Source organism: Spermophilus citellus (genome assembly GCF_964194105.1).
Source record: "Spermophilus citellus genome assembly, chromosome: 2".
In the NCBI taxonomy this organism is placed as follows: domain Eukaryota; kingdom Metazoa; phylum Chordata; class Mammalia; order Rodentia; family Sciuridae; genus Spermophilus; species Spermophilus citellus.
In genome coordinates, this window is record NC_138183.1 from 191,917,765 (window position 1) to 191,942,656 (window position 24,892).

At 34.6% G+C, this 24,892-nt stretch overlaps 1 protein-coding gene across 3 annotated transcripts in view; it reads right to left on the reverse strand.

Annotated features, from left to right (window-relative positions):
- UVRAG (UV radiation resistance associated) overlaps positions 1-24,892 on the reverse strand; it is a 320,231-nt gene that overhangs the window by 122,413 nt on the left and 172,926 nt on the right. For all 3 annotated transcript variants that reach the window (XR_014017941.1, XM_081260421.1, XM_081260422.1), the window contains exons 9-12: positions 16,986-17,070; positions 14,204-14,291; positions 13,002-13,062; positions 5,259-5,424 (exon numbers count right to left, since the gene is read on the reverse strand). Coding sequence is in view for 2 of the 3 variants with exons in the window: in XM_081260421.1 (XP_081116547.1) it covers positions 5,259-5,424; positions 13,002-13,062; positions 14,204-14,291; positions 16,986-17,070 (400 nt within the window). In the remaining variant the exon portion in view is untranslated. The remainder of the gene's footprint in view (positions 1-5,258; positions 5,425-13,001; positions 13,063-14,203; positions 14,292-16,985; positions 17,071-24,892) is intronic.

Here is a 24,892-nt window from a genome sequence, read left to right on the forward strand (position 1 = left end):
GAAGGTGGGGCCTTTTGGGAGGTGATTTGGTCATAAGGGCTTAGACATTATAAAACAGCTTGATGGAGAGAGTTTGGTCCCTTTACATCTCTTCTGTCTCTCTTATATGAGGACAAGATATTCCTCCCCTCTGAAGGATTCAGCAAGAGGACATGGTCTTAGAAGCAGAGAAAGCAGCTCTCACATGAACCTGTTGCCACCTTGATCTTGGGACTTCCCAACTTCTACAGCCAGGAGAAATAAATTCTGTTTATAAATTATACAGTGTATAGTATTTTGATAGAGCAGTGTGATCAGACTAAGACATAGGGTCTGTCTAAGACCAGCTTTTAAAATTTTAATTTGTTATATATATGACAGCAGAATGCATTACAATTCATATTATACATATAAAGCACAATTTTTCATATCTCTGATTGTATACAAAGTATATTCACACCATTTGTGTCTTCATACATGTTCTTAGGGTAATGATGTCCGTCTCATTCCACCCTCATTTCTACCCCCGTGCCCTCTCCGTTCCCCTTACCCCTATGCCTTATCTAGAGTTCCTCTAATCTTCCCATGCACCCCCTCCCAACCCCACTATGAATCAGCCTCCTTATATCAGAGAAAACATTTAGCATTTGGTTTTTTGGGATTGGCTAACTTCACTTAGCATTATATTCTCCAGTTCCATCCATTTACCTGCAAATATCATGATTTTATTCTTTTTCATTGCTAGACAGACAAGCTTTATAGTATCAAAAGTAGAGATTACCCCTGCTTCCAGCAGGAGGATGTGATTGGTGTATTTCAGTGATTTCCTAGCTAGCAGGGGAACTGAAATGCAAGGCCTTTCAGAAGTCGAGTTTCACCAGACATCAAGGCAGTATGTAATACCTTCATTTTAGGCCTTAAACTGTAACAAAACCCAAGAGAATGGGAGAAAATATTTGCAAATCATACATCTGATAAGGGCCTAATATTAAGAATACATAAAGATGCCTAACCACTCATCAGCAAAAAAGAGACAAACCAATTAAAAAATGGACAGAAGATTTGAACAGAGATTCCTCCAAAGAAGATATCTGAACATCCAGTAAGCATGTGAAAAGCTACAAACATCATTATTCAATAATATAAATAAAAACAGAACAAAAGATACCACATCACATCTGGAAATACAAAATGGTGCAACTGCTAGGAAAACAGTTTAATGATTCCTCAAAAAGTTAAATACAGAATTGCTATATGACTCAGCAATTTCATTAGTAGGCATATACTCAAAAGAATTGAAAATAGGTACTCAAACAACTGTATGTAAACATTCATAGCAACAGCTATAGTATTCACAATAGTCAAAAGGTGGAAATAACCCAAATGTCCATCAAGAGATGAATGAATAAACAAATGTATACACATTGAATGGAAGATTATTTGACTATAAAAATGAATGAAGTACTGATTAGGCTACAACATGGATGCATCTTGAAAACATTATATACTAACTGAAAGAAGCCAGAAACAAAAAGGTCACATAATGTATGATTCCATGTATACAAAATATCTAGAATAGGAAAATACAGAGAGACAGAAAGCAGAATGGTGGTTGCCAGGGGCTGATGGAAGGCTAGGGATTAGGGAGTAACTGCTTAATGGATACAGGGTTTTCCTTTGGAGTGATAAAATTGTTTTAGAATCAGACAGAGGTTGCACAATACTGTGAAAGTACTAAATGCCACTAAATTATATACTTTAAAATCTTTAATTTTACGTTATGTGAATCTTGTCTCCACTTTTAAAAAATGAAAGACAAGAAATTCAGGTCCTCAGTTTTATTTGTATTTGAAACTGAAAAGAACACTGGGCTCAAAATCAATCAAACACTGAAAAAGGCACTGATTTAAACTATACATGTGCTTCTTAGCTGAGAGCCTTGGTAGACCAGATATGGATTTATTCCTTAATCTCTCAGAAGACTGGCTCCCACCCCCTTTTGTGGATACCAAAATCTGAGATTTTCAAGTCTCTTTATAAAATGGCATTGTATTTGCATATAACATATGCACAACCTTCTATATACTTTAAATAATCTCCAAATTATTTATAATACCTAATGCAATGTTACTGCTATATAAATAGTTGCTATATGGTATTATTTAGTACAGACATATTTCTCCGTGGCTAATTTCTAGCCTAATTTTGGTGGAATTCCTGGATGCAGAATCCACAGATACCAATGGTGGACGATAGTACTCATTTCCTCCATGCGTGTCTACCATTCCTCTTTCCACCCCTCCACTTTCCTTCTAACTAGCACTTTCCTAAGTATGCTTAAATATTTCATTTCTTTATGCCATGAACAAAGCATTCTTTCAATCTAAAATGTAATTCTTAACCCTAACTGCACAGTAGAATCACTTCAGAAGTTTTTAAAAAATACCTAAAATCCCTATATTGGATCACAATTTCTGGGGAAAGGCCAGGAATCTGGGGATCAGATCATGTTTAGAAGCTTCCCAGATGACTTTAATGTGCAGCCAGTGATGAGAATAAGGTCTTAGGTTATTCTATATCCCCTTTCCCTTTAGCCTAGTGTGGTGTTTTCTAAATTCCAGTTATTCACACACCAGCATAAATCTAGAAATTTGGTGTTTTTCTAGAAATTTAGCCATTTAATTTTAAATACCTGTCTATTTTCTCTAGTGTTGTTCTTTTTTTCATTCTCATACTGGTCATTTTGCCTAGTCTCTTCAGTTTCTAAATTAACCCTCTTAAAGGACTTACCAATCTAGTTGATTTTGGGTCTAGAACTTTTGTCTTTACTATTTTCCCCATTGCATAATTATTCATTTAATTTCCAGTTTCATCTTTATTATTTGCTTCCTTTTACTTTGACTGTTCTTGTGTGGCTTTAGATAGAGAATTAAATGATCTACACCTTACAACGTTGACATGCTATATTCTCATTGTCATTCAGTTTAAAATTTCCTTTTATTTGAAATGTTTTGAGACCCAGAATAACCATTTTTGGCATATGTGCCATGTGTGCCAGGAAAATACATCCTAAAACCTTCTGTTGCAATATTCTTTATACATGCTTAGGTCTACTTTAGTAATTGTACTGTTCAAATTTTTAAAAATTAATTTTTGCCTGCTTCTTTCTAATAATAGTTAATGAAAGAAAATTTAAAGTCCTCTACCATTAGATTTCCTTGTAGTTGTGAATTTTTGTCTATATCTCAAGTTATATTTTTAGACAGATATATATACATATTTAGAATTGACTGTACTGTCATAAAATGCCCCACATTATTTAAATTCCTTAAATTTTACTTTGTTTAATATTTGTATAATTATATTAGCTCTCATTTGGATAATATTTCTTTCAATATTTCTGGTTTAATTAAAGTACTCTTGAAAGCAGGATGAGTTTACTTTTTTATTTAGTGTGACAACATTTTTAAGAATATCAATATCATTTACATTTAAGGTAATTACATGATAAATTTGGGTTTATAACTGCAAATTTACTATTTGTTTTCCATTTATATCACAGAAACAGAAATAATGTTTTTTTTATTTAATGTTCACTTTTTTCTTTTCTTGCCTTCCATTAATAAATAAAGTATCAATTTATCTCCTTTACAAAATTTCGCTTGCACAAAACAACTCTTTTAGTGATTATGAGATTATAACATGCATCCTTGATTTATGAGAGTATAACAAATTACTATCTTTACCACTGTCTAAGGAAAGCTAGAATATTAGAGTACTTTAATTCCATTTTACTCCATCTTATCTTTTGTCTTAGAATCATGCATTATAATGATTCTACATACACTTTGTGTATGGGTGTCTTATATTCAATAAGACATTACTAATTTGTTTCATACTCAAAATTAATTTCAATATACTTGTATTTATACTTTTTGATGCTTTGTTCCTTCTTGCATGTCCATTTTTCTGGTTTTTCGTCAGTATATTGTTTAGTCTACACTGTGTATAGAATTATAAGTTGGCAATGATTTTCTTTTAATACTTTAAAATGTCATTGTATCACCTTTGTACTTTAACTTATTTCTTCTGAGAATGTAGCTAATGGTCTTATTATAAACCTTTTGGTACTAGCATGTCTTTTTCTCTTTAGTTGCTTTTAATATTTTCATTTTGTATTGTGTTTTCAGCTGTTTAAATATTCCTATGTATGTTTTCTTGATCGTTATTATGTTTTATATTTAGTGTTTTTTGAAAACTGATTTTTGTAAACTGATTTCTTTGGTTAAATTTGAAATATTCTCAATCATTATCTCTTGAAATACTGTGTTTACCTGGTGCTCTTTCCACCCTCCCTATGACCACAAATACACATATATTAGACATTTCTATTGAGTCCTACATGTCTTGCACTTTATGTTCCATCTTTTTTGCTCTTTGTGCTTTGGTCAGAATACAGATGTTCCTTGACTTACAGTGATGTTATCTTCCAACAAATCCATCATAAATTAAAAATACTGCAAATTGAAAATGCATTTAATATACCTACCAAACATCATAGCTTAGTAATACAGAACACTGTAGAGTATCAGCTGTTACCCTCTTAATCTTGTGGCTGCCTGGCAGCTACAGCTCACTGCTGCTGCCCAGCTCACACAAGAGAGTATCACACTGCATATTTCTAGCCTGGGAACACATTAGGAATTAAAAATTCTAAATACAGATTCTATTGCATGAATATTGCTTTTTACACCATTGTAAAGTCAAAAAATTATCAGTTGAATTATTGTAAGTCAGGCACTCTTCATATTTTTTTACTGCCCTATCTTCCAGTTACTGATCTACTTTTCAGTTATGTTCAATGTGCTGCTAAGCCTTTTATCTTTTTCCTACTTGTCTCTCTGACAAATCTTTTAATCATTTCACTTATTGAGTGACAGGCAACAGGTATTGTGAATATTTACAGAGCGTAAGAGATTGACCCTCAACAAAAGTAAAGCAAATGAGTCAGTTTTGCTAACATCAGCAATTTTTTGAAGTATAGGACTTGAACTACTAGAATCTAAATGAATAACTGTATTATATTTAAAAGAAATGGAGTCTACACCCATACCACCCTGCATGTGTCCGATCTCATCTGATCTCGGAAGCTAAAAGAAATGGAGCACTTAACCAAATTTATATAAAAATTTCCAGATTTAGGTCACATTTTATATTTTTAATATACCCCATGTTTCATCTAGGCTTCATTTTAAAAACATGAAAAAAAAGACACTTACTCTCTCTCCTTTTCAGTCAGCTTGTCATTGATATTATCTTTGATTGTTGATCTAGACCCCTTATGAATTATAGGATATCTGAGGGGCACTTGAAGGAAAAAGGAAATCATGGAGACCAAATGTGCAGTGTAACCAAGGGCAACAGCAATGCTTCCATCATCTTTTGCTGTAAATTCGAAAGCAGAGGAAAAGAAAACAACCATTTACCTTATAAATGTAGCTATGAGATAATAATAAATGTAGCTATGAGATAATAATAAATTCCTTATAAATGTAGCTATGAGATAATAATAAATTAATTTCAAAGGAGATTTATAAAAATAAATTACAAATAAGATATTAATCACTTATCTAATTATATAAATTTTATACAAATCTAAACACATTTTAGACTTGAAACTTTATCTACTATCTATATTTAAAAGTATTTCTCACTAATTAAATGATCATATTTACAAACATATACCTTAAGCAAGAGTTCTTAGTGTATCCAAATACCTATTATTTCCTTTCTGAGCATTTTTAAAAGGGGAATTAATGCTTGAAACTATTACATAATGTGAAAATTAGTTTCAGAGGTTTAACACTATATAATCATTTTATATATTATTCATTAACAACTTTCTAAGCAATATAGTTATAGTGTTGTGCTATTATGCAACATTGATTCTGAAGTGCAGTAAAACAGCATGGTATATTCCTTATAGGATATGTTTATCTACGTGAGAAAGGGTTACATGAATAAATCTATGATATTTGAGAATGGACTAAAAGAAAAAAAAAATTTATTTATTTATTTTTGGTACCAGGGATTGAACCCATGGATGCTCTACCCTGAGCCACATCTCCAGTCATCTCCAGTTCTTTTTAAGACAGGGCCTTGCTAAGTTGTTGAGGGCCTCACTAAGTTGCTGAGGTTAAGCTTTGAACTTGTAATCCTCTTGCCTCAGCCTTCTGAGTCATTGGTATTACAGGCGTGTGCCTGGCATGATAAAAATATTTTAAACAGCAAAAGTGAAAAGTCAAAAACTTAGTGAGACCCCAAGCAACTTAGTGAGCTCCTGTCTTTAAATAAAATACAAAAAAGGGATGGAGATGTGGCTCAATGGTTAAGTGTCCCTGGGTTCGATCCCCAGTGGGGGAGAGAGGAACCCACACTGTTTATACACTAACCTATGTATGCAATTTAGGGGGAAGTTATTGCTAAAACATGCTTGTGTCACACAGTTAAACATAAGCATGTAGCTTCTTAAAAAGTATAATTACATTATAAAACTCATTATCCAGATTTCTGCCCCTACCTATCAAGGGATAAATGATGAACTTAGAATAATGCAACAGAAAGTTTTGAAGTTCCCCAGAAGGAAGGAAAAAGTAACTGCTTGGTATACAGTATTCCTAAAATAAGTTATAAAGTACACACACACACACATCCTTGCACATATACTCCTACTAAAAGATTTTACATTAATCTGGACTGGCCCAGCTGTCTAGAGAAGAAGGGCTAAAATGATTGAGATGACCATGGCTTGACCATTCCATGAGTTCTAAGGGCACCTTCAACTTCAATTATTAATAATACTTTTCACATCCTTTTGTACTTATATTTAATTATCTAAGCTCTGCTTTCTTATGGTAAGGATGTTACTACAGCTATCCATTGCTCAGTGAATCCTCTACTCTTGCTACCATAACAGACTGCTGGGTTCTCTTTGATCATCCAATAAAAAACAGGTTACTTTTACAACTATATATTTTTCTTCTGTCCAGAATCAAATGTAGTACCTTATATTTGAAAATAATTCATTCACCAAGAATTACTAAACTAGATATCTTTTTAATGCCATTTCATTCATTTTACAGATAAAACAAGGCTCAAAGAGATTAAGGAAGCTGTCCAATGTAATACAGCTAGTAAATTAGTTGGCCTGATGCTAAATCCTCCATCCTTACTACTACTATATCAGTTATACCATCCTGTCTTAGAACTTTAAAGTTAAAAAACTAATATGCCATAATTTAACTTGGGAGCTTGGGATATGCCAAGCTTATGAAACTCATGTAATTACTTCATACTTTTCTAGTAAGGGCAAAGAATACACAAAAATCTGAGTACTCGATGATCTGTATAGTGCTTGACAGAAAAGGGGTTTCTCAGCCCACGTTTGCCATTCTTTCAAAACAAACTCGTGAAAAAAAAATCTAACAATATTCATTTGACCACTAAGTCATGTCCTCACTAGCTAGAATTCTATTTTTAGAAACCATGTCCTTTTGCCTCAGTCCCTCCCAAGTACCTTGATTTATATTCAACACTGTGTTTCTATCAAAACCTGTATGTCACACTACCTAAGAAACTAAAATTATGAATTCATCATCCAATAATATCAGAGCTAGGAGAAACCTTAGAAACCACTGAGTCTGACACTATTAATTTAGGAGAAAAATGAGGTCCAGGGGATATGGCTTGGTCAAAGTCATATAGGTAAAAATCACAGTGATGGAAGTGGGAGAACTACATCCACACCTCAGACTATCTCTGCTCCAAAAATACCTAGGTCTGGTGGCACAGCTGGGACTGTGAGTTCTTTCCCAGGTTGCAGAAACCTGCTTCCTACTTTCTGTAAAGAACAGAGCTTACCAAACTAAAAATATTTCTATGAGTAAAAGGACTTTAAGAATCTTTAAGAATCTTCTTTAGAAGGAAGAGAGGAAGAAGAGGACTTAGAAAAATGAAGGATAGTATTATGCAAAATTGGGACTTTTCTATGTGTGCTTTATACGAGGTTTTTCCTTTTCAACATGACCTGACAGAAATGGATTTGAAAACCTCCAGAAAGCAACAAGAATCCTCTTCATCTGACTTCCACATAGGTCAAAAGAAAACTACGATTGTTTAAAAAAAAAATCTATCCAGTGCTAAACCCTCAAGCATCTACACTTTTTTCTCATACTATGAAAGGGACAATGCTAAAGAACCACATTTGCATATTTTGAGACTACATACACATCTTTCTTAAAAGAACAAAGAAGTGTTCTTTTAAAATTACCTCCCCCAATTAACAAAATAACTTTGCTTAAATTTTTAAAGATAAAATGGCATCTCTAAGAGAAGCCTACACACAGAAATCAAAACCCAAAAGGAAATAGCAAACAATGAAAATGAAATAATATTGGATATCTGCTTTGATTCAAGTTATTCACACTCACCATTGTTGCCACAAGACTCCCCGCTCCACCTATTAAAAACCCTAGGTTGTTTCCCATTTCAGGCCACAGTGCTCCATCACAGCCTCACTGTTAAACACTGTGGTGTTGGATTTCCAATATTGAGGCTTTATATTAAAAAGCATTTTAAAAGGACTATGGGTGAAGCATTACAGGACTCAAGGGTATTGCAATACCCCAAAAGGAAAACCACCTCCTGGTAGGGAAGTCACTTTCATCACCCCAAGACCACTGAGCCTCCTGTGGGAAAATGTGAGCTCATGTGGTTAATTATGGGTATTGCAGGCCATGCAACCTCATATGTCACATTCTGTTGCCAATCACTTTAGCTAAAAAACCAAAAGGTTTAAGGTTTCCAGCATTCCAAGATCTGAAAGACTTTTTACCTGCCAAAGCCAAAACATGGCCCTCTTGGGTGTACTTTTCCAGTAAGCATTAATGACGTCCGTAACACCTAATGCAGAGCAGAGGTTTGTATTTCTTATACTGCTCTGAGGGTTAGAAAGGTCACAGATGATAGTTTTGTTGGTGAGAAGAAATTGGAGGGGGAATCAAGGTCCGGGGAAGAACAGGAATGAACTGTAAGACTCAGGTATGTGAAAAAGATACTAATTCAGACAATGTTTTAAGGGACTTAAAAACAAAACAAAAGCCCACAGTTTCCCCATAATAAATATTTCTGACTTGTGTTTTAAATATAGGAAGCCACTCAAGGCTGCAGCTGTTGTGTAATTTTTATGACAATAAATCCTACAAACACACAATGGCCATAACATAAATTAGTTCAAATGTTCCTTTGATTTATATGTTGGACAAACTATTAATATTCAAATGCATCCAAGTACAATAAGTGATCTAAAAGCTCTTACCATCCTGCCTTCCCAATCACTGAGGCAGCTGATTTGTTAAGGAACCAAGCACCCACTGATCCAGACAGGACAAAATATTTAAGACTCTAATCACTGCCACAGCATCTATGGAATCAGTCCATGTTCTCAATGAGACACTGTTTGACATATGGACTCTCCTTTCCAAGAAATCATGCCTGCATAAAGGGATACAGACACAGAAGGAAATCTGGGTCTCATTACCACAAAAGGCTCTCGTGTTATGGATTACTTAAAAACACACGCAAAAACATTGTTTTTTTTTTTTAAGCTAAACGTCTTAGTCAATGGAACTCAGATGAATACCCTTCACAGTTTTCTTCCATTGTGTCCAGTTCTCTTTGTCATACTCTAACAAGAACTTACCCATTTGGAAAAGCACAATGAATGCTGTGTTGGGCCCCTATGTTGGGAGTTTCCCAAATAGTATCAACCTATGCAGTATAAAGTCTATCCAGGGAAGTCTCATGAATAGCACAGGAATGACCAGTTTGGAGTTCCTTCACTATAGTGTCTCCCAGTATGCAGCTGCTATAGAATACTAAAATGTTGTCAGAGGCTTAGAAGAGGTTACTATTAAAAGCAAAGAAGGAAATGACACCATGGCAGGAATAATATAGAGCTTAGAATAAGGAACACTAGTGTTAACCTTAGCTTTATCACTGTTAATATGAGTCCTTGTAAAAAATCAATCTCTCTGGGCCCCAAGTTCTTGTCTTTAAAAAATATCTAGAGTAATTCCTTTCTTCACAGAGGCATTAATTCTCATAATTATGAGATTAAAGTAATAAATTTGAAGACATCATGCATGATGTCCCAAGTTACCACATTTCTGCTCACCCAACCTAAAATGTCCTCCCATGCTTCTTTCCCCAGGGGAACAGCTATTTCTTAAGATAGCTCAGGCATCGTCTTCTCTATAAAGTTTTCTTCATCCCCTCCTGGTAGAATTGATTATTCCTATTTCTTTGAGTCCCAAGTACCTGGTATAACCCTCTAAGTGCCTAATATAGAGTATAGATTCAGTAAATATTTCTTGACTGGTTTGATTACAAATATAATGCTCTCAATAAGACTATTATTCTCATTAACTTTGGATCAATGTCTTAATTTTCTTTGTTTATTCTCAGCACTTGCACAGCAGATAAGAAACAGGCACTCAACACATTTACCATATTGAAGTGTCTTGTAGAGTGCTAAAATTAAAATTTTAAAGTCCAGTACTACTATACATGCTTCTTAAAATTTCTGATTCCTAGAAGTTATAGGGAATGAATAGGACCTTAGCATAAAATTAAACTTATTTTTATCTCCCATTTCATTTTTCAGCAACTGCATTAAAAGGTTACATTAATTTTTTAAAGGTTAGGGAGAATGTATATGGGCTTAATTAGACATTCTAAATGTAGTATAAAAGCTATGAAAAACTAGGAAACAAGGCACTTGAAAGAAAAGGAAAATAGAACCAAGACCCCCCCCCCCACCACCAGTAGATTAAAGTTAACAGACCACCACTACTGCTCTTCCGCTTCCCTTACTACTTTTACTACTTCTTCAAATAATTCTGTATTTAGCAGTCAGAATGACTGTTACAAGCATTGCTTAGCTCACGTCATTCTCCTTCTTGAAACCTGCAGGCGTTGCCCACTTCATTGAGAATAAAATGGAACTTCTTTAGTGTGACCTCCAGGTCCTGGATGACCCCTCCTTCCAGTGCTAACAGAACTCTTCGCCTTGTTCACTGTGTTCTGGCCACGTAGATCTAGATGGTTTGATCTTTCCTTCATTCCTTTCCTTTCTCTCTCCTTTTCAATGAATTCCATTATATTTATTGCATACCTCCTATCTGAGAAGTTCTTTCTAATGTGATCTCATCCCATCATCACAATGGATTAAAAATATAAACATGACCTCATTTTACAGGTAAGGAAATTAAGCTGCGAGATTACATGATTAACCTAAACGAAAATCTTTTCTCCCATACCTGTGGCCTGGGGTCTTTTTCAAACTTTTTCAGGTATGTCAAACTCATGTCTCCTCCATCATGACTTTTGTACTTAATGCTCTCTGTTCTGGGAATACCCCAAGCTGTAGTATAGTGGCTCCTTTTAGTCTTTAAGATTTCTTTTAAATGTTTCTCTTCAGAGAGGTCTTCTCTGATTGCTTTATTTAAAGGGGGTTTCTTCATTCTTTAAGATAATATATCCCTTGATTAAATGCTTATTAATTCTTATTTTCCTACTCATTGGTCTGTTTCAATAGGCTGTATGCTCCATGAAAGGAGAGAATATGTTTGCTTTTTCATTATTATATCCTCAAAATTCAGCACAGTGCCTGCCATATAGGTGTTCAACAAATTATTTTTTCAATGAATGAATGAGGAAAATGATGTGCCAATAGCTTCAAGAAGCCACAACTGTGCCCAAAATTAATACCAAAGCACATTTTGTGGGACCTATAGAAATCTGAAGGCAACAATGGCAACCAGATAAATCTTAGCTCTATCACCATCTAGCTCTGTAGTCTTGAACAAGTCACTGAATACCACTTTCCTTATAGGCTTCCTTTGGTTTTGTGAGGATTAATATAAAGCAAAATCTCATGCTTTTACAAATACTGGTATATCTCAATTTTTACAACAATCATGTAAGACAGGTAGGATATAATATCCTCATACCATTGATTAGAAAATCAACTCAAAGGTTACATACATGATTTCCTCCAAACTACATGGTTCATGGAAGGGGAATCAGGGGTTGAACAAAGGTTTTCCAACTCTTGGTTTACCATTCTCTTTACATCATGACCCAACTACCTCTTGTAAAGGCTGAAGAGGATAATAAATTAAAACAGTCTTAAATGTTCAAGGACCACAAATATTTATAGTGTCTTTAAAGGAAAATGGAAGAAAATCCTGATCAAAACTAGTAAGGATCCCTTCTTGTATAACTACCCAAACAGGTTTAATATGTTAGCTCTGAGAATAATTTATAAAGATATTTAGTAGGTCTCAAGGCATCATTTATACTAAGGGAAAAGAAACCATTTTGAGAATCTTTTTTCCTTGGCATAGTTGGGGAGATTAGAAAACAGAAAAGATTTTAAAATGTAGGAATTATTGTAAATCATATTCCATAACACCTGTGTGTAAAAGGAGAGAAATGATAGTACAACAAATTAAACCTATGATAGCAGGAATGTCACAAAATTAAATTTGTAATACTTTTCAGGTTAGTAGAATAGAGCTTTGTTAAAAAAAAAAATAGTACAGATAAACGTTTGCTTTTCTTCTGCTGCCAACCACATACAATTTTTCATGAAAATCAAATCAACAGGGTAGGGAGATTATTTGTATTCTTAAGAACCCAATTCCCGGATTTGCTTAAAGCTCATTTAAAAATGATTTTGTTTTAAATTTCAAATGCAAGTTACAATAATTAGTTTTCCAAAATTAAACCTCTGTTATATCTTCTATTAGTGAATATGACCTACATTCTTCTAAGTGGGAGGAGACAGAAGGTGCAAAACCACTTATGGACAAAGTGCCAAGCAAACAACATTTCAAGATATCTCTATCCTCATATATTACATACACCAAATCTTTAGAAGTAAAATAGAAATAAAGTACCTTGGAAATCCTCAGAATTAGGTAACTTGACACCGCATACAAAATAATCCTTATGCTCATTCTGTGAATTTAACCAAAAAATGAAATTAATTTTTTTATATATAAAGCAAAGAAACTTTAGCAGGTCACAGTTGACTTAGATATAATGCAGTCTTAGACTCTAAATATTATTATATTTGTTGAAACAGGGTGATGAGACATGATGATTCAATATTCTATCTTCCTGTAGTTATACATACTTAAAATTTTCTGTAATAAAAATGTTTAAGACATCATGTCTAGGGAAAACCATGAAATATTATTATCATAAAAATATTTTCTAACTGATTCTTATCTATAAATGATTTAACAAGATTCTGTGAGCAAGCTCAAATCCTGTTTGTCGTTTTCTCTGAAAATTAGTCTTTTACATCAATTTTCATTGAGAACTATCAAATCTAAAGGATTCAGTTTTACAAAAAAGGAATCTGGGGCTGGGGTTGTGGCTCAGCAGTGGAGTGCTCGCTCAACACATGTAAGGCGCTGGGTTCGATCCTCAGCACAACTTATCTAATTAGTTTTAGATAAGTTTTACTTTTTATATTTATTTTAAGAAGCTAATTAAAAATGTAACATCCAGACAGTCACCCCAGGAATATCTTAATGAACACCAATAAATATAAATGAATTAGCAATTATATTTTTGAGGCACTGTACATGCATCTGCAGGTAGATATCAGAAAAGGTAGTAGTGGGGCTGGGGATGTGGCTCAAGCGGTAGCACGCTAGCCTGGCATGCGTGCGGCCCGGGTTCGATCCTCAGCACCACATACCAACAAAGATGTTGTGTCCGCCGAGAACTAAAAAATAATAAATATTAAAAATTCTCTCTCTCTCTCTCTCCTCTTTCACTCTCTCTTAAAAAAAAAAAAAAGAAATGGTAGTAGTGGATAATCTGGTTAACTAAAAAGAGTATAAAGAAACAAAACACATTTTTCTATGATGAATCTCATCTCACAACCAAAATGATATTTAAAAAAAATTAAACAGCGGATGCTAATGCCAATTAAGTATTAATTTACATTTAAAACAGATACTAGCTCCTGAATGAGCCATAAGAGAGCATATGGGATTAAGACTAATGAGCTTTTCATTGAGAGTAAACTTCAAATGGAGATCATCTTTTCAAAAAGATAAATCTTTTCAGAAAATATGAAACTTACCAAATCAATAGGGTAAATGTAGGAAAGCTCAGAAAGTAACTGCCTACAACGAATTGTCAACTGAGCATTAGTCTTCAGAAAGAGTTCTCTAATGAGGAAAGAAAACAAGTACTTATTAGAAAATATGATTGCATTCACAATAGACAAGTTACAGAACCAACCCAGGTGTCCGTCAATAGATGAAAGGATAAAGAAAATGTGGGAATATATAACACAATGGAGTTTATTCGTCTTAAAGAGGAGGAGGAAGAGGAGAATGAAGTTATTTGCAGCAAAACAGATGAATCTAATGAGCATCATGTTGAGCAAAATAAACTAGGCTCATGTTTTCTCTTGTATGTGTAGGCTAGAGAGAAAAAAAAGGGATTTCAAAAAGAGAACGGAGACCATGAAGATAGAGAAAGAGAATTAGGACGAGGTTGGAGGGGAGGGCAAGGAGAGAGACTGGCAAATGAAATTACTCAAATTACATTATGTGCATGTACCAATATATCACAATAAAATATACTATTCTGTATAATATGTACCAATAACATTAAAAAAATGTATGCATGCTTTTTAAACATTTATTCTACGTAATTAATGCAGAAAAAGATTAAATGGTCTATAGGCCACAGAAAATTAAAAAGTAGAGGTACAAATAATATCCATGAGCCCTGAACTCTCTCTAATATCAATTAAGCTAACTACAAAATGAAGGCTATAGTGTATGCCCAGCACCATGCTAAGGAATGTAAAGTGCACAAATAACAATTCACGGAGTACCTAAAGCTTTACAAATGGCTTTATTTAATTATTTCAACAACTTTAGTAGGTTGATATTATGATGCCCATTTATAAATAAGGAAACAAGGTTTAAAGGGGCTGAGTAAACTCAGCAAGGTTTTGTAGACATTATTAATGAGGCCAATTGATTTCAGGAAAGATCCATATGGTGCTTCTCAGAAAACAAACAAACAACAACAACAAGAACAAAAACTATTCTTCACCCTATTACAATGTTAGAAAAGTAACAAAGAACAAATAAGCAAACAGCTGTAGCATGAAACGACCCAGCTCTTTTCTTTAACTAAGAAATATGACCAGCAGGGCTGGGGAGGTAGTTCAATGCTAGAGTGTTTGCATGTAGGAGACTTTGGGATCCATCTCCAGCAAAAAACACACACACATGCGCGCGCGCGCACACACACACACACACACACACAAATATGACCAACATAAAATACTCATAGAATAAATTACCTGCTCAATTAAAAGACATCAAAAATTTAAGAACCAAAATAATGTAGAAGAAACTATAGGACAAAGTGAAATGGAAAAGGTATAGAATGGAAAAGGTGAGGAACACTTTGATATAGTATGAAATACATATGGCCTTTGTTCTAGGTCCCAACCACAGAACACCTAAAACCCTAGGAATTTCCTAAGTGATAAGAGTATTGTTTTGTTATTTATTTAAGCCCACACTGATCATACCTAAGCTTATGACAATGAGGTGACTTAGGGTGGGAGGCATCTAGACAACCTAAGGATAGAACTGGTCACTAAAAAGACCAATTAATTAGGGGGCTGGCATTTTCAGTCCTACCCACCAATCTCTTAAGATGATGATGAAGGAGATCAAGGCTGGAAATTAAGTGCTTTAAAACTTTTGAGCAAGATATGATAAGTTTCTAAATTGTGGAGGTGCCCTGAGGAATGGCATACCAGAGTAGGCATAGAACTTCCCTCATACTTTGCCCAATGCCTCTCTCCTATCTGCCTGTTCATTTGTATCATTTGTAATAACCTTTAACCCAAGTGTTTCCCTGAGTTCTGTGAGCCACTCTAGTAAATTACAAATTAATCAAACCAGAGGAGGGGTCTGTGGGAACCCAGTTAATTCAGAAGCACAGGTCACAGTCTGGGTCTTGTGATTAGTATCTAATTGTGGGGTGGGGGGGGTCTTGGGAACTGAGTATAGATAATTACATCTTCAGGCAGATAGTATAAGAATGGTATTAAATCATAGGATACCTGTTGGCATTTGCTGGAGAATCTGGCATTAAACGTTATATGTGAGAGTAGGAAAAGAACTGTTTCTCCTCTTATATAAACAGCACTGAAGATATAATGGGCTCTAGTTCTGGCTTTGCTAGTGAGCTGGACAGGTCAGTTCCCAGAGTTGCTTTCCTCTCTGCAAATTTGAGGATTAGGATAGATGGTCTCTATGTTTCTTTCTTGGTCTTAATATTCTTGAATATTCAATTGTTAAGGTTTTTCAGAGAAAAGTGCAGGATGGAAAGACTCCAGGAAAGTGAATCAAGATGAACAAAGTAAGATGGCAATGAATTAATCATGAAATATGTTGGGAAAAACTATTAGCATCTTTCTATGTTAGGGAGCACCTAAAATTAACTATAGTTGTATAATGACAAGTGACTGAAGCCTATGTGAAAACTGAGGAAAAGATTCACCATAGAAAGAAGAAAAAAATATGTTAAAAATATTATTTTAAGAAGAGAAGTCTGAGAGCATCATGGAGGGATGACTATAAAGGTAGAGAAATCGAGGGTACAGAAATTTTCTAAGTGCTGCTGAGGTAAACCAAATGAGTTATCAAGAAGCAGGAGTGGGACAGAAGAAACTATTAAAGTAAAAAACTACAAGCTAAGCTGTATATAGATGACAGGAAGAAGATTCAAACATTATGCCATGGTACTGTGGCCCAGGGAATTTAGAACAGTGTCATATCTCTGATAAACTCAACCCTCATAGCAATTTTTCTCAGTGTTGAATTTACCTTTTTGCAGTGCACTCTTTCCTCAACTCATTTAGGGATTCCTTCTGGAGCTGAAGCTTGAGGTGCTCAGTTGAAAATGCACTTCCTAGAAAGAGAGATGAAGGGAGACAAGTCCAGATATAACACTGCAGATAGGACTAGGCAACCACAACCACACAGGTAGAGTCCAGTCCCCTGTCAGTGAGAGCGAAATAAAAAGAATAAGAAGGCAAAGCAGGTTGGGCATAGATGTCTGCAATTTTCACCTAAGTCCAGCTCCTAGCAAGAACCTAGCAGAGGGTCTAAAAATCTCTATCCATAATTTCTGGACTGATGAACAAGAAACTTGGATAAGATCTCAAAATTCAGGCTTCACTTAAAAAGAGAGTGGTTAATTTCTTTTCAACCATAAATACTATATAAGAACATTACTGAAAATACAAAATATAGAACAGGAAAAATTACTTGCATTTTAATTACTATAATATAGTTCATAAATATTAGTAGTTTCCATGAACTTTCATCTTGCTTTTAATACAAATAGTTTTAGTGAGAATCACAGGCTATAGGAAATATGTGTTCTAAATTTTCAATATTATGTCATGAGCATTCTTATATGTTGACAGGCAGTCCAAAGTTATGCCTATATAAAATTTAACTTCATAGATGTGAATTATAGGAAGATTCAACATTTCATCTGCTACCTTCAGATCCCAATCCCATTACAGAATATTTAATTGCCTTTAAGTGTTTGCTTTAGATTTTTAATGATTAATATTTGTGTTTATATCCCGGAATGTTGTGTTTATATCAGTTTTTGGAACCTCCATTTTTGTAATCATAAAATCCTTTTATATCTTTCTACTCTGAAAAAATGAGGGCCTCTTACATTCTTGACAGTCTAGGGTTGATTACAAATTAGGAGGTCCTCAAGCACAGAGAAACACACTTAGATCTTAACACAATACGTTTTATATTTTACAAAGGAGTTTAATTTTGTGAACTGTGACCCAATAAGAAAAAGATCCTCAACTATCTGCATACCTCCTATTTTTACAGAGAAAAAAGAAAATTGGATAATTGACCAAAATACACAGTTTGGACCTATTATAGTTTGAATGTGAGGTTTCCCCCAAAAGCTCATTTGTGAGATAATGCAAAAAGTTCAGAGGAGAAATGATTGGGTTGTGACAGCCTTAACCCAATTACTGAATTAATCCCCTGATATGGATTAACTGAGTGGAAACAGAAGGCAGGCAGGGTGTGGCTAGAGGAGGTGGGGCATTGGAGGTGTGACTTTGGGGTATATACTTTGAATCTGCCAAGTGGAGTCTCTCTCTGATTTCTGATCATCATGTGAGCTGCTTCCCTCCACTACACTCTTCCACCATGAAGTTCTGCCTCACCTCAAGCCCTGAGGAATGGAGCCTGCTGTCTGTGGATTGAGACCTCTGAAATGGTGAGTCCCCAAATAAACTTTTCTTCCTCTACAATTACTCTGGTCAGGTCATTTAGTCACAGCAGCAAAAAAGCTGACTAAAACAGAACCTTAACACTAAATCCACCAACTTAAGCAGTTGTATCACAATTCTAAACACTCTTCTCATTTCTCAACTTTAAAGTTCAGTAAATAGAAAACTGCCCCTGAACACAACTTAATCAAGGACCACCACTTATCTTCTTTAGCCCTTATTATAATCCCTCCTAGACCTTTACCGTAATGACTTTGTAAGCATTTAGGTTGATACCCACACCTATATACTTTCAACAGAGAAGTCTGTGAATTCTTCCACCAGTATAAAAATCTGCAGTATTACCCTTCATCCCCAATACATTAGGCTGCCTCAACTCTAACAGTGGTAGCAAAACCACAAATAGGGATCCAAGAGAGAATGGGCTTCAAAATACATATACATGTATTTTGCTCAATTTTGAAAATGGTTTAGAGTATATAATTATATGACTAAAGGGTAAAATCCTTGCAAATGTGGTAGAAAAGAAAATTAAATATAATTTCTAAGTAGCTAACAGGTTAATATGTAAACAAAAGATAAATGTGGATGAAAACTATAGGTGTTCTCTGTATTCTTTTTCTTGTAAATTTTCTGTAAGTCTGAAATGATTTTCAAATAAAAAGAGCAGATCCAAATCCAGAAAAGGGTCACTGGAGAGGCTATAATTTTCCATAGGCTTCATCAGATTCAAGGACTTAGAAATCACACTGGTATCATCCCTCCAACACATATCAAGTTCACTTTTCTGTTTAAAGGAATACAGTTCACTGATTATAGGTTGAGTTCTGTAATAAAACTGAATAAGTTGGGGTTAGGCTCAGGCAGATAAAAACTAAATATATGAAGATACCTCAGAAAACTCAACTTAAATTCTAAAAGGAATAATACTACCGCGGAAATGATGTCTCTATGGAGGGTGTTTGATATCGTGTCCTTCTAAGATGTCACAACTGGAAGTAATGATGTTAAAGTGGGTTCTATCCCCAGCATCACTACCAAAAAAAAAAAAAAAATGTGAATCTAAACACAGACACACACAGACACACAGACACACACACACACACACATCTTCTGCTTCTCATCTAAATTTCTTCCTAGATTTAGCATTTATTTGTGATTTTTGCTGGAATCAATCTTTCCTACACAGTTGCAAAATAATGCCCAACTCCAGTACAACCTCCATATTTATTAGTTGCACTCAGCTTTCTTCTCTAAGTAAGAGTCCTTCTACCTTTTCCCTTAACTATTACCAGTGAGGAATCATGGATTCTTCTTTATTTTTCAATGATTTATAATTCATTACTATATATAATTATTTTATATATAGTAAATATATAGGCTCCAGTGTCCTTGTGACATGCTACCATATTGTTATTTGAAATAACAACTTTATTAACACCTTACTTTCTGTAGAATCTGTAATGATTCTCTCTACCATTCCTGATATTGGTAATTTGTGCTGGCTTTCTTTCAACTTGTTCAGTCTGACTACAGGTTATTTTAATAATCTTTTCAAACAAGTATCTTTTGGTTTTATTGATATCCTCTACTCTTTCTGTTCTCAATTTCAGAGAATTCTATTCTTCATTTTTTCCCTTCATTCTGATTTATTTTTTAGTTTTAAGTTATTGATTATTGATTGAAGATCTTTCTTTCCTAAAGCAAGTTTCAAATGTTTAACTTTCCTCTAAGCTTGCATCCCTTCACATGTTCATATGTGACAGTTTCATGAGTTAATATGGTATGTTGGGTAATTTCTAAGTATTTGAAATTTGCTAGATATCTTTGAATTAGTGATTTCTAGCTTATTTCTGTTTTGGTGAGAGAACATGCTTTGTATGATTTCAATTATTTTGTATTTGTTAACAAGTTCTATGATACCAAATATGGTCTAAAAGAATGTTCCAAGTATACTTGAGAAAAAAAGTATATTCTGGTAGAGTTCAGGGGAGTGGTAATTTGAAAGTATTTTTGAAGTCTTTTATTCTTGGTGATTTTCTATCTGTTCTATCAATTACTGAGAGATGGGTATTAGAATTTCTAATTATAATTACGCATTTGGCTATTTTTCAACTAACCACAAGAAGTTTTTATCTGTTCTCGGGTCTGCAGAGTTTGAAGCTCTTCTCCCAGAAGTTTAATGCTTTTGTTCTTAGAGAAAGACTATGCTTTTCCTGCAATAGTATTTGCTCCCCTCTTCCAGATGTAAACCTTGGATTAACTGCCCTGCCTACAACCTTCCTTCTGAATATGGAATGAAGGACCATGCAGAAGTTGTGTAGCAAGTGTGAACTGCCTTGTAATTGCTAGGGTTTCATACTAGTCCACATTTGACCATAACTATTTGTTAAAAGCTTTAGTTGAATTATTTTACCTTCTTATTCAGTGGTCCTAACTTCTTCCAGTGCTCTCCGTTCGTGATCAGTACTCATATCCTTTCTCATTGGAGGTGCGTGTCTTTCCTTACACATTGGGCTATGTGGCTGCCCTGAGACCCATTTCTTGGATAGTTTCATGAAAAGTTATGACCTTATACAGTTTCCTATGTCCCAGGAAGAGGCTGGAAGTCAATTCTAAGGATACTAACTTTTTAAAAGCTCTTCTTTGTTCTTTTTATTTTTAATTTTTTTGTTCCTTTTGAGTCAAGCTACTCTATTTTTTCAACTTCATCCCATTCATGCTGTTTTCTTCAATTATCTGAAGACCCTTGTCTCTCCCTTCAAATTCATGAATGAATGATTAGATAGTTTCAGTATAGACAACTGTTATAGTTTCTTTGAAGCTGACAATCAGGCTTCCTTTTAGAATATATGTGTTGAGAGAAGGTAGTACCTTTATTTTAAACTGAATATCAAATAAAGAGAATTTTGCTTTGGGGTTGTATTATTTTAGGGTATTTCACTCCTAAGTAGAGCTGACTTTTATGTCTTTCTCTAGGTTGGTAATAAAAATTCACAGTCACTTTAGGATCTGCTCTACCATTCTACCATTCCAAACACTTAGACCATGGGGCCTAACCAGGTTAAGAATCAATTATGTTTACAAATCAGCTAAAGCTTGTTGTTATAGGGAATTACTCCAGATACACAGGAGAAAGAGAATGGCCCAACACGTCCAATACTCTGATCACTGCCATAATTAGTTCCTGATCTCTACACTTGAAAATTCTAAGCTTGAAATCTCTGAGTGCTCTCCATGTCAGGAACTCTCACTGTAGCCTTTTCCATTTCTGTTCTGGCTGCATTTTTCTCTACTCTAGTTTATTCCTCCACAGTCCTATCTACTTTATAACTTTGAGAACTGTGTCAAAATCTTTGTGAGTCTGATGATACTGTCTTGTTTTGGCCATCACCATTGATTTATCCTTTATGCATGTTATCTTTAATGTATCAATGGGTCTTTGGGAGAGAAAAACAGTGAATGAATGTGCCTGGCTCACCATCTTCCAAAACTGCTTTCTGAAATTCTTGTCCCTGCCCAAGCATACACCAATGTTTCTCTCTGCTAAGAAAGATGGCCTATTTATTTAGCAGGAACACAAGTCAGATGTTATAATTTTAATAAGCCAATGTCAGCATTGGCTCCTGTAAATCTAATCACCAAGAACATGAATGTTGCTTCTACCAACAAAAGAAAACACAAGACTTTTCAAGTTCTCTCTCACCAGTTTGATTTCAGATTGGTCAATGGCCAGCTTCTGTCAAAGTTACAGTTAAAGCTAATAAACTATGATTTTCTGGGTTTTCCAAATTAAGTCAGATCACCAAAAAGCAATATATTTGGAATTCTTTAGCTTCTCTTCCACAAATTGCCTTTTTGTATTATTATTTATGACACTGCCCTTCTTAGGGGTTAATAGATATTTCTCACTATGACTTACAAAATTACAATGAACTGTATTTCATTCTGATATTGAATATGGTGTACATAATTAACTGTGTGCTAATCTCTCTCAAGATCTAATATTAAGAGAAATATTTTTCCTCACTTTTAATAAGTGCTAAATTTCCTTGTAACAGGCAATGGGAAGCAATTGATACCATTTACCCTTCGATACAACTGGCTTGACTGCTGAAATCAGAGCTAATTTTAGTTCTTAATAGGCTAATTACATGGGGGCAGTGCACTTAAATTAGAAAGCCCATGGACTTAGGAATCAGATTTAGATTGAAATTCTACATCTGCCATGATGTTTTGCCTCATCTCTAGCCCAGAGCAATGAAGCTGGCCGTCTGTCTGAGACCTCTGAAACAGTGAATGCCAAATACACTTTAACTCCTATACAGTTGTTCTGGCAGGTCTTTTGGTCACAGTGGTGGAAAAGCCAACTAAAAACATTTCTCTAGTCTCTTCTATGGACACTTCTTAAATCCTTAGTGGAAGGAACTACCTTAAATTAAGAAACTACTCTCCTTTATTGGAATTGCTTAAGAAATTCCCTATTCTACTTTCTTGGCTTGTGTATAAAGTGCTCCCCACACCTGTAAGGTCTCACCTTTCCCCCACCTAACTATCTACTACATATTCTTACTGACTCAGCATGTCACTTTCACCTGGACTTCTGATTTTTCAGATGCAGACCTTCTGTATATTCTTACATAATACCTTTTATATATCTCTGTCACATACTTATCACAACTGTCATGATTCTAACATCTCACATAGTTTCTAGCTCTTTTTAAGTGTTACATAAATGATGAGTAAATGAACTGACAAGGCGTCCACAAGCGTGCACATGTGCGAACACACACTTGAACAAATGAGTTGTTGTTCCACTTCCTTTTCATACCTTATGGTATCTTTTTATCTGAATGTTGAACCATCAAATTATAAATGCATATTTGGAAATACCACTTCCTGTGCTTTTAAGGAATAAATGGAAAACATATTACAACAAACCAAAATACATCAAGTGACATATATCTATACATCTGTACCTTCCACTGGAGAAGGAGGAGATTTAAATATGACAGTCTGCCTTTCTTACATCCAGTGAAGGCATTACTAGAACAAATCATTACAAATGTATAGAAATTTATTCATTTATAAAATAAAATGAAAACTTTGCTCAGGATCCCTATGTTCCTCCCCATGCTCCACCATCACAAACTCCATCATCACAAACTCTCACAAGCGGCATTCAGTGCTAACACTCAAAAGTAAGAAAATGTTAATGATGCAAATCCTAGAGAAATACTGCTTTCAGGTCTAGAAATTTTTGAAAGGAAAATATTAATAAATTTTAAGGAAATGTATTTAGGAATTTCTATAAGATGACTATAACAATTAAAACATATTCAGATCAATAAAGTTTAAATTCTGCCACTATTTCTAGTAAGTATAGCTAGAGTTAAAAATTGTGAGAAGTATTTTTCATTAAAAAACCTTACAACGTAAGTGAAGGAGAAAACTGTTAATATGATGCTTAATAACATCTTCATAAGTTCAAATAGAAACCTATGGCTTTTTGAAAGAAACTTAAGTATTAACTCAAATACACTTTATGATTCTTTTTTTTTTTTAAGAAACTGTCAATTTGTCAAACTGGGAATTTCATATAAAGCATTTCATATTTTGACCATCACTTCTAATTCACTGAAATTATTAAGAGGAATGTATTTTCCTAAATCTGAGCAATGAAACCTGACATATCTGATCTCTTCTATATTCTATGTCATCAAAACAATGTGTTTGCTTTTGCTTGTCCCTTCCCAAAGGGAACTGGAAAATCTAATAGGAGAAGAATATGGTTAGGGAATTCTAACAGGACATTCCCTCCAACTGCCCAGAAAGGTTGAATGGATTGTCTTAAGGACAAACAGAAAATGGCAGATCTTTCATGCAGAGATCTTAAGTGCTAACAAACCAAAGGAATCTTTGGGGAAGATTCACTTAATCATTATTTCCTAGAATGAAAAGGAATAAAGCAGAAAAGGTTCTCTAGCTCTTGGTCCATGGGCCAGATGGAAACATAATAAACTGTCAGTTTACAAAGTCAGACATACTAAAGAAAGAACAATCTTATTTGGTGGAAACAAGAAAGGCTTTAGGATCAGAGAAACTTTATTTGAATCTGTATCTTTATCTATCACTTGATTGTAATATTGGGAAGTATTTGAGTTCCAGTTTTTCTCATTTGGGAAAAGGGAGTAAGAATCATCTTCAAGGACTATTTGGTGGGGGCAGGGGTAACCAGAATGAATTCGGGGGCACTGGACCACTAAGCCACATCCCCAGCCCTGTTTTATATTTTATTTAGAGACAGGGTCTCACTGAGTTGCTTAGCATCTTGCTTTTGCCGAGGCTGGCTTTGAAATCACGATTTTCCTGCCTTAGCCTTCATAGCTGCTGGGATTATAGGCACGCACCACCGCACCTAGCAAGGACTATTTTAACATCTAAAATATCTGGCAT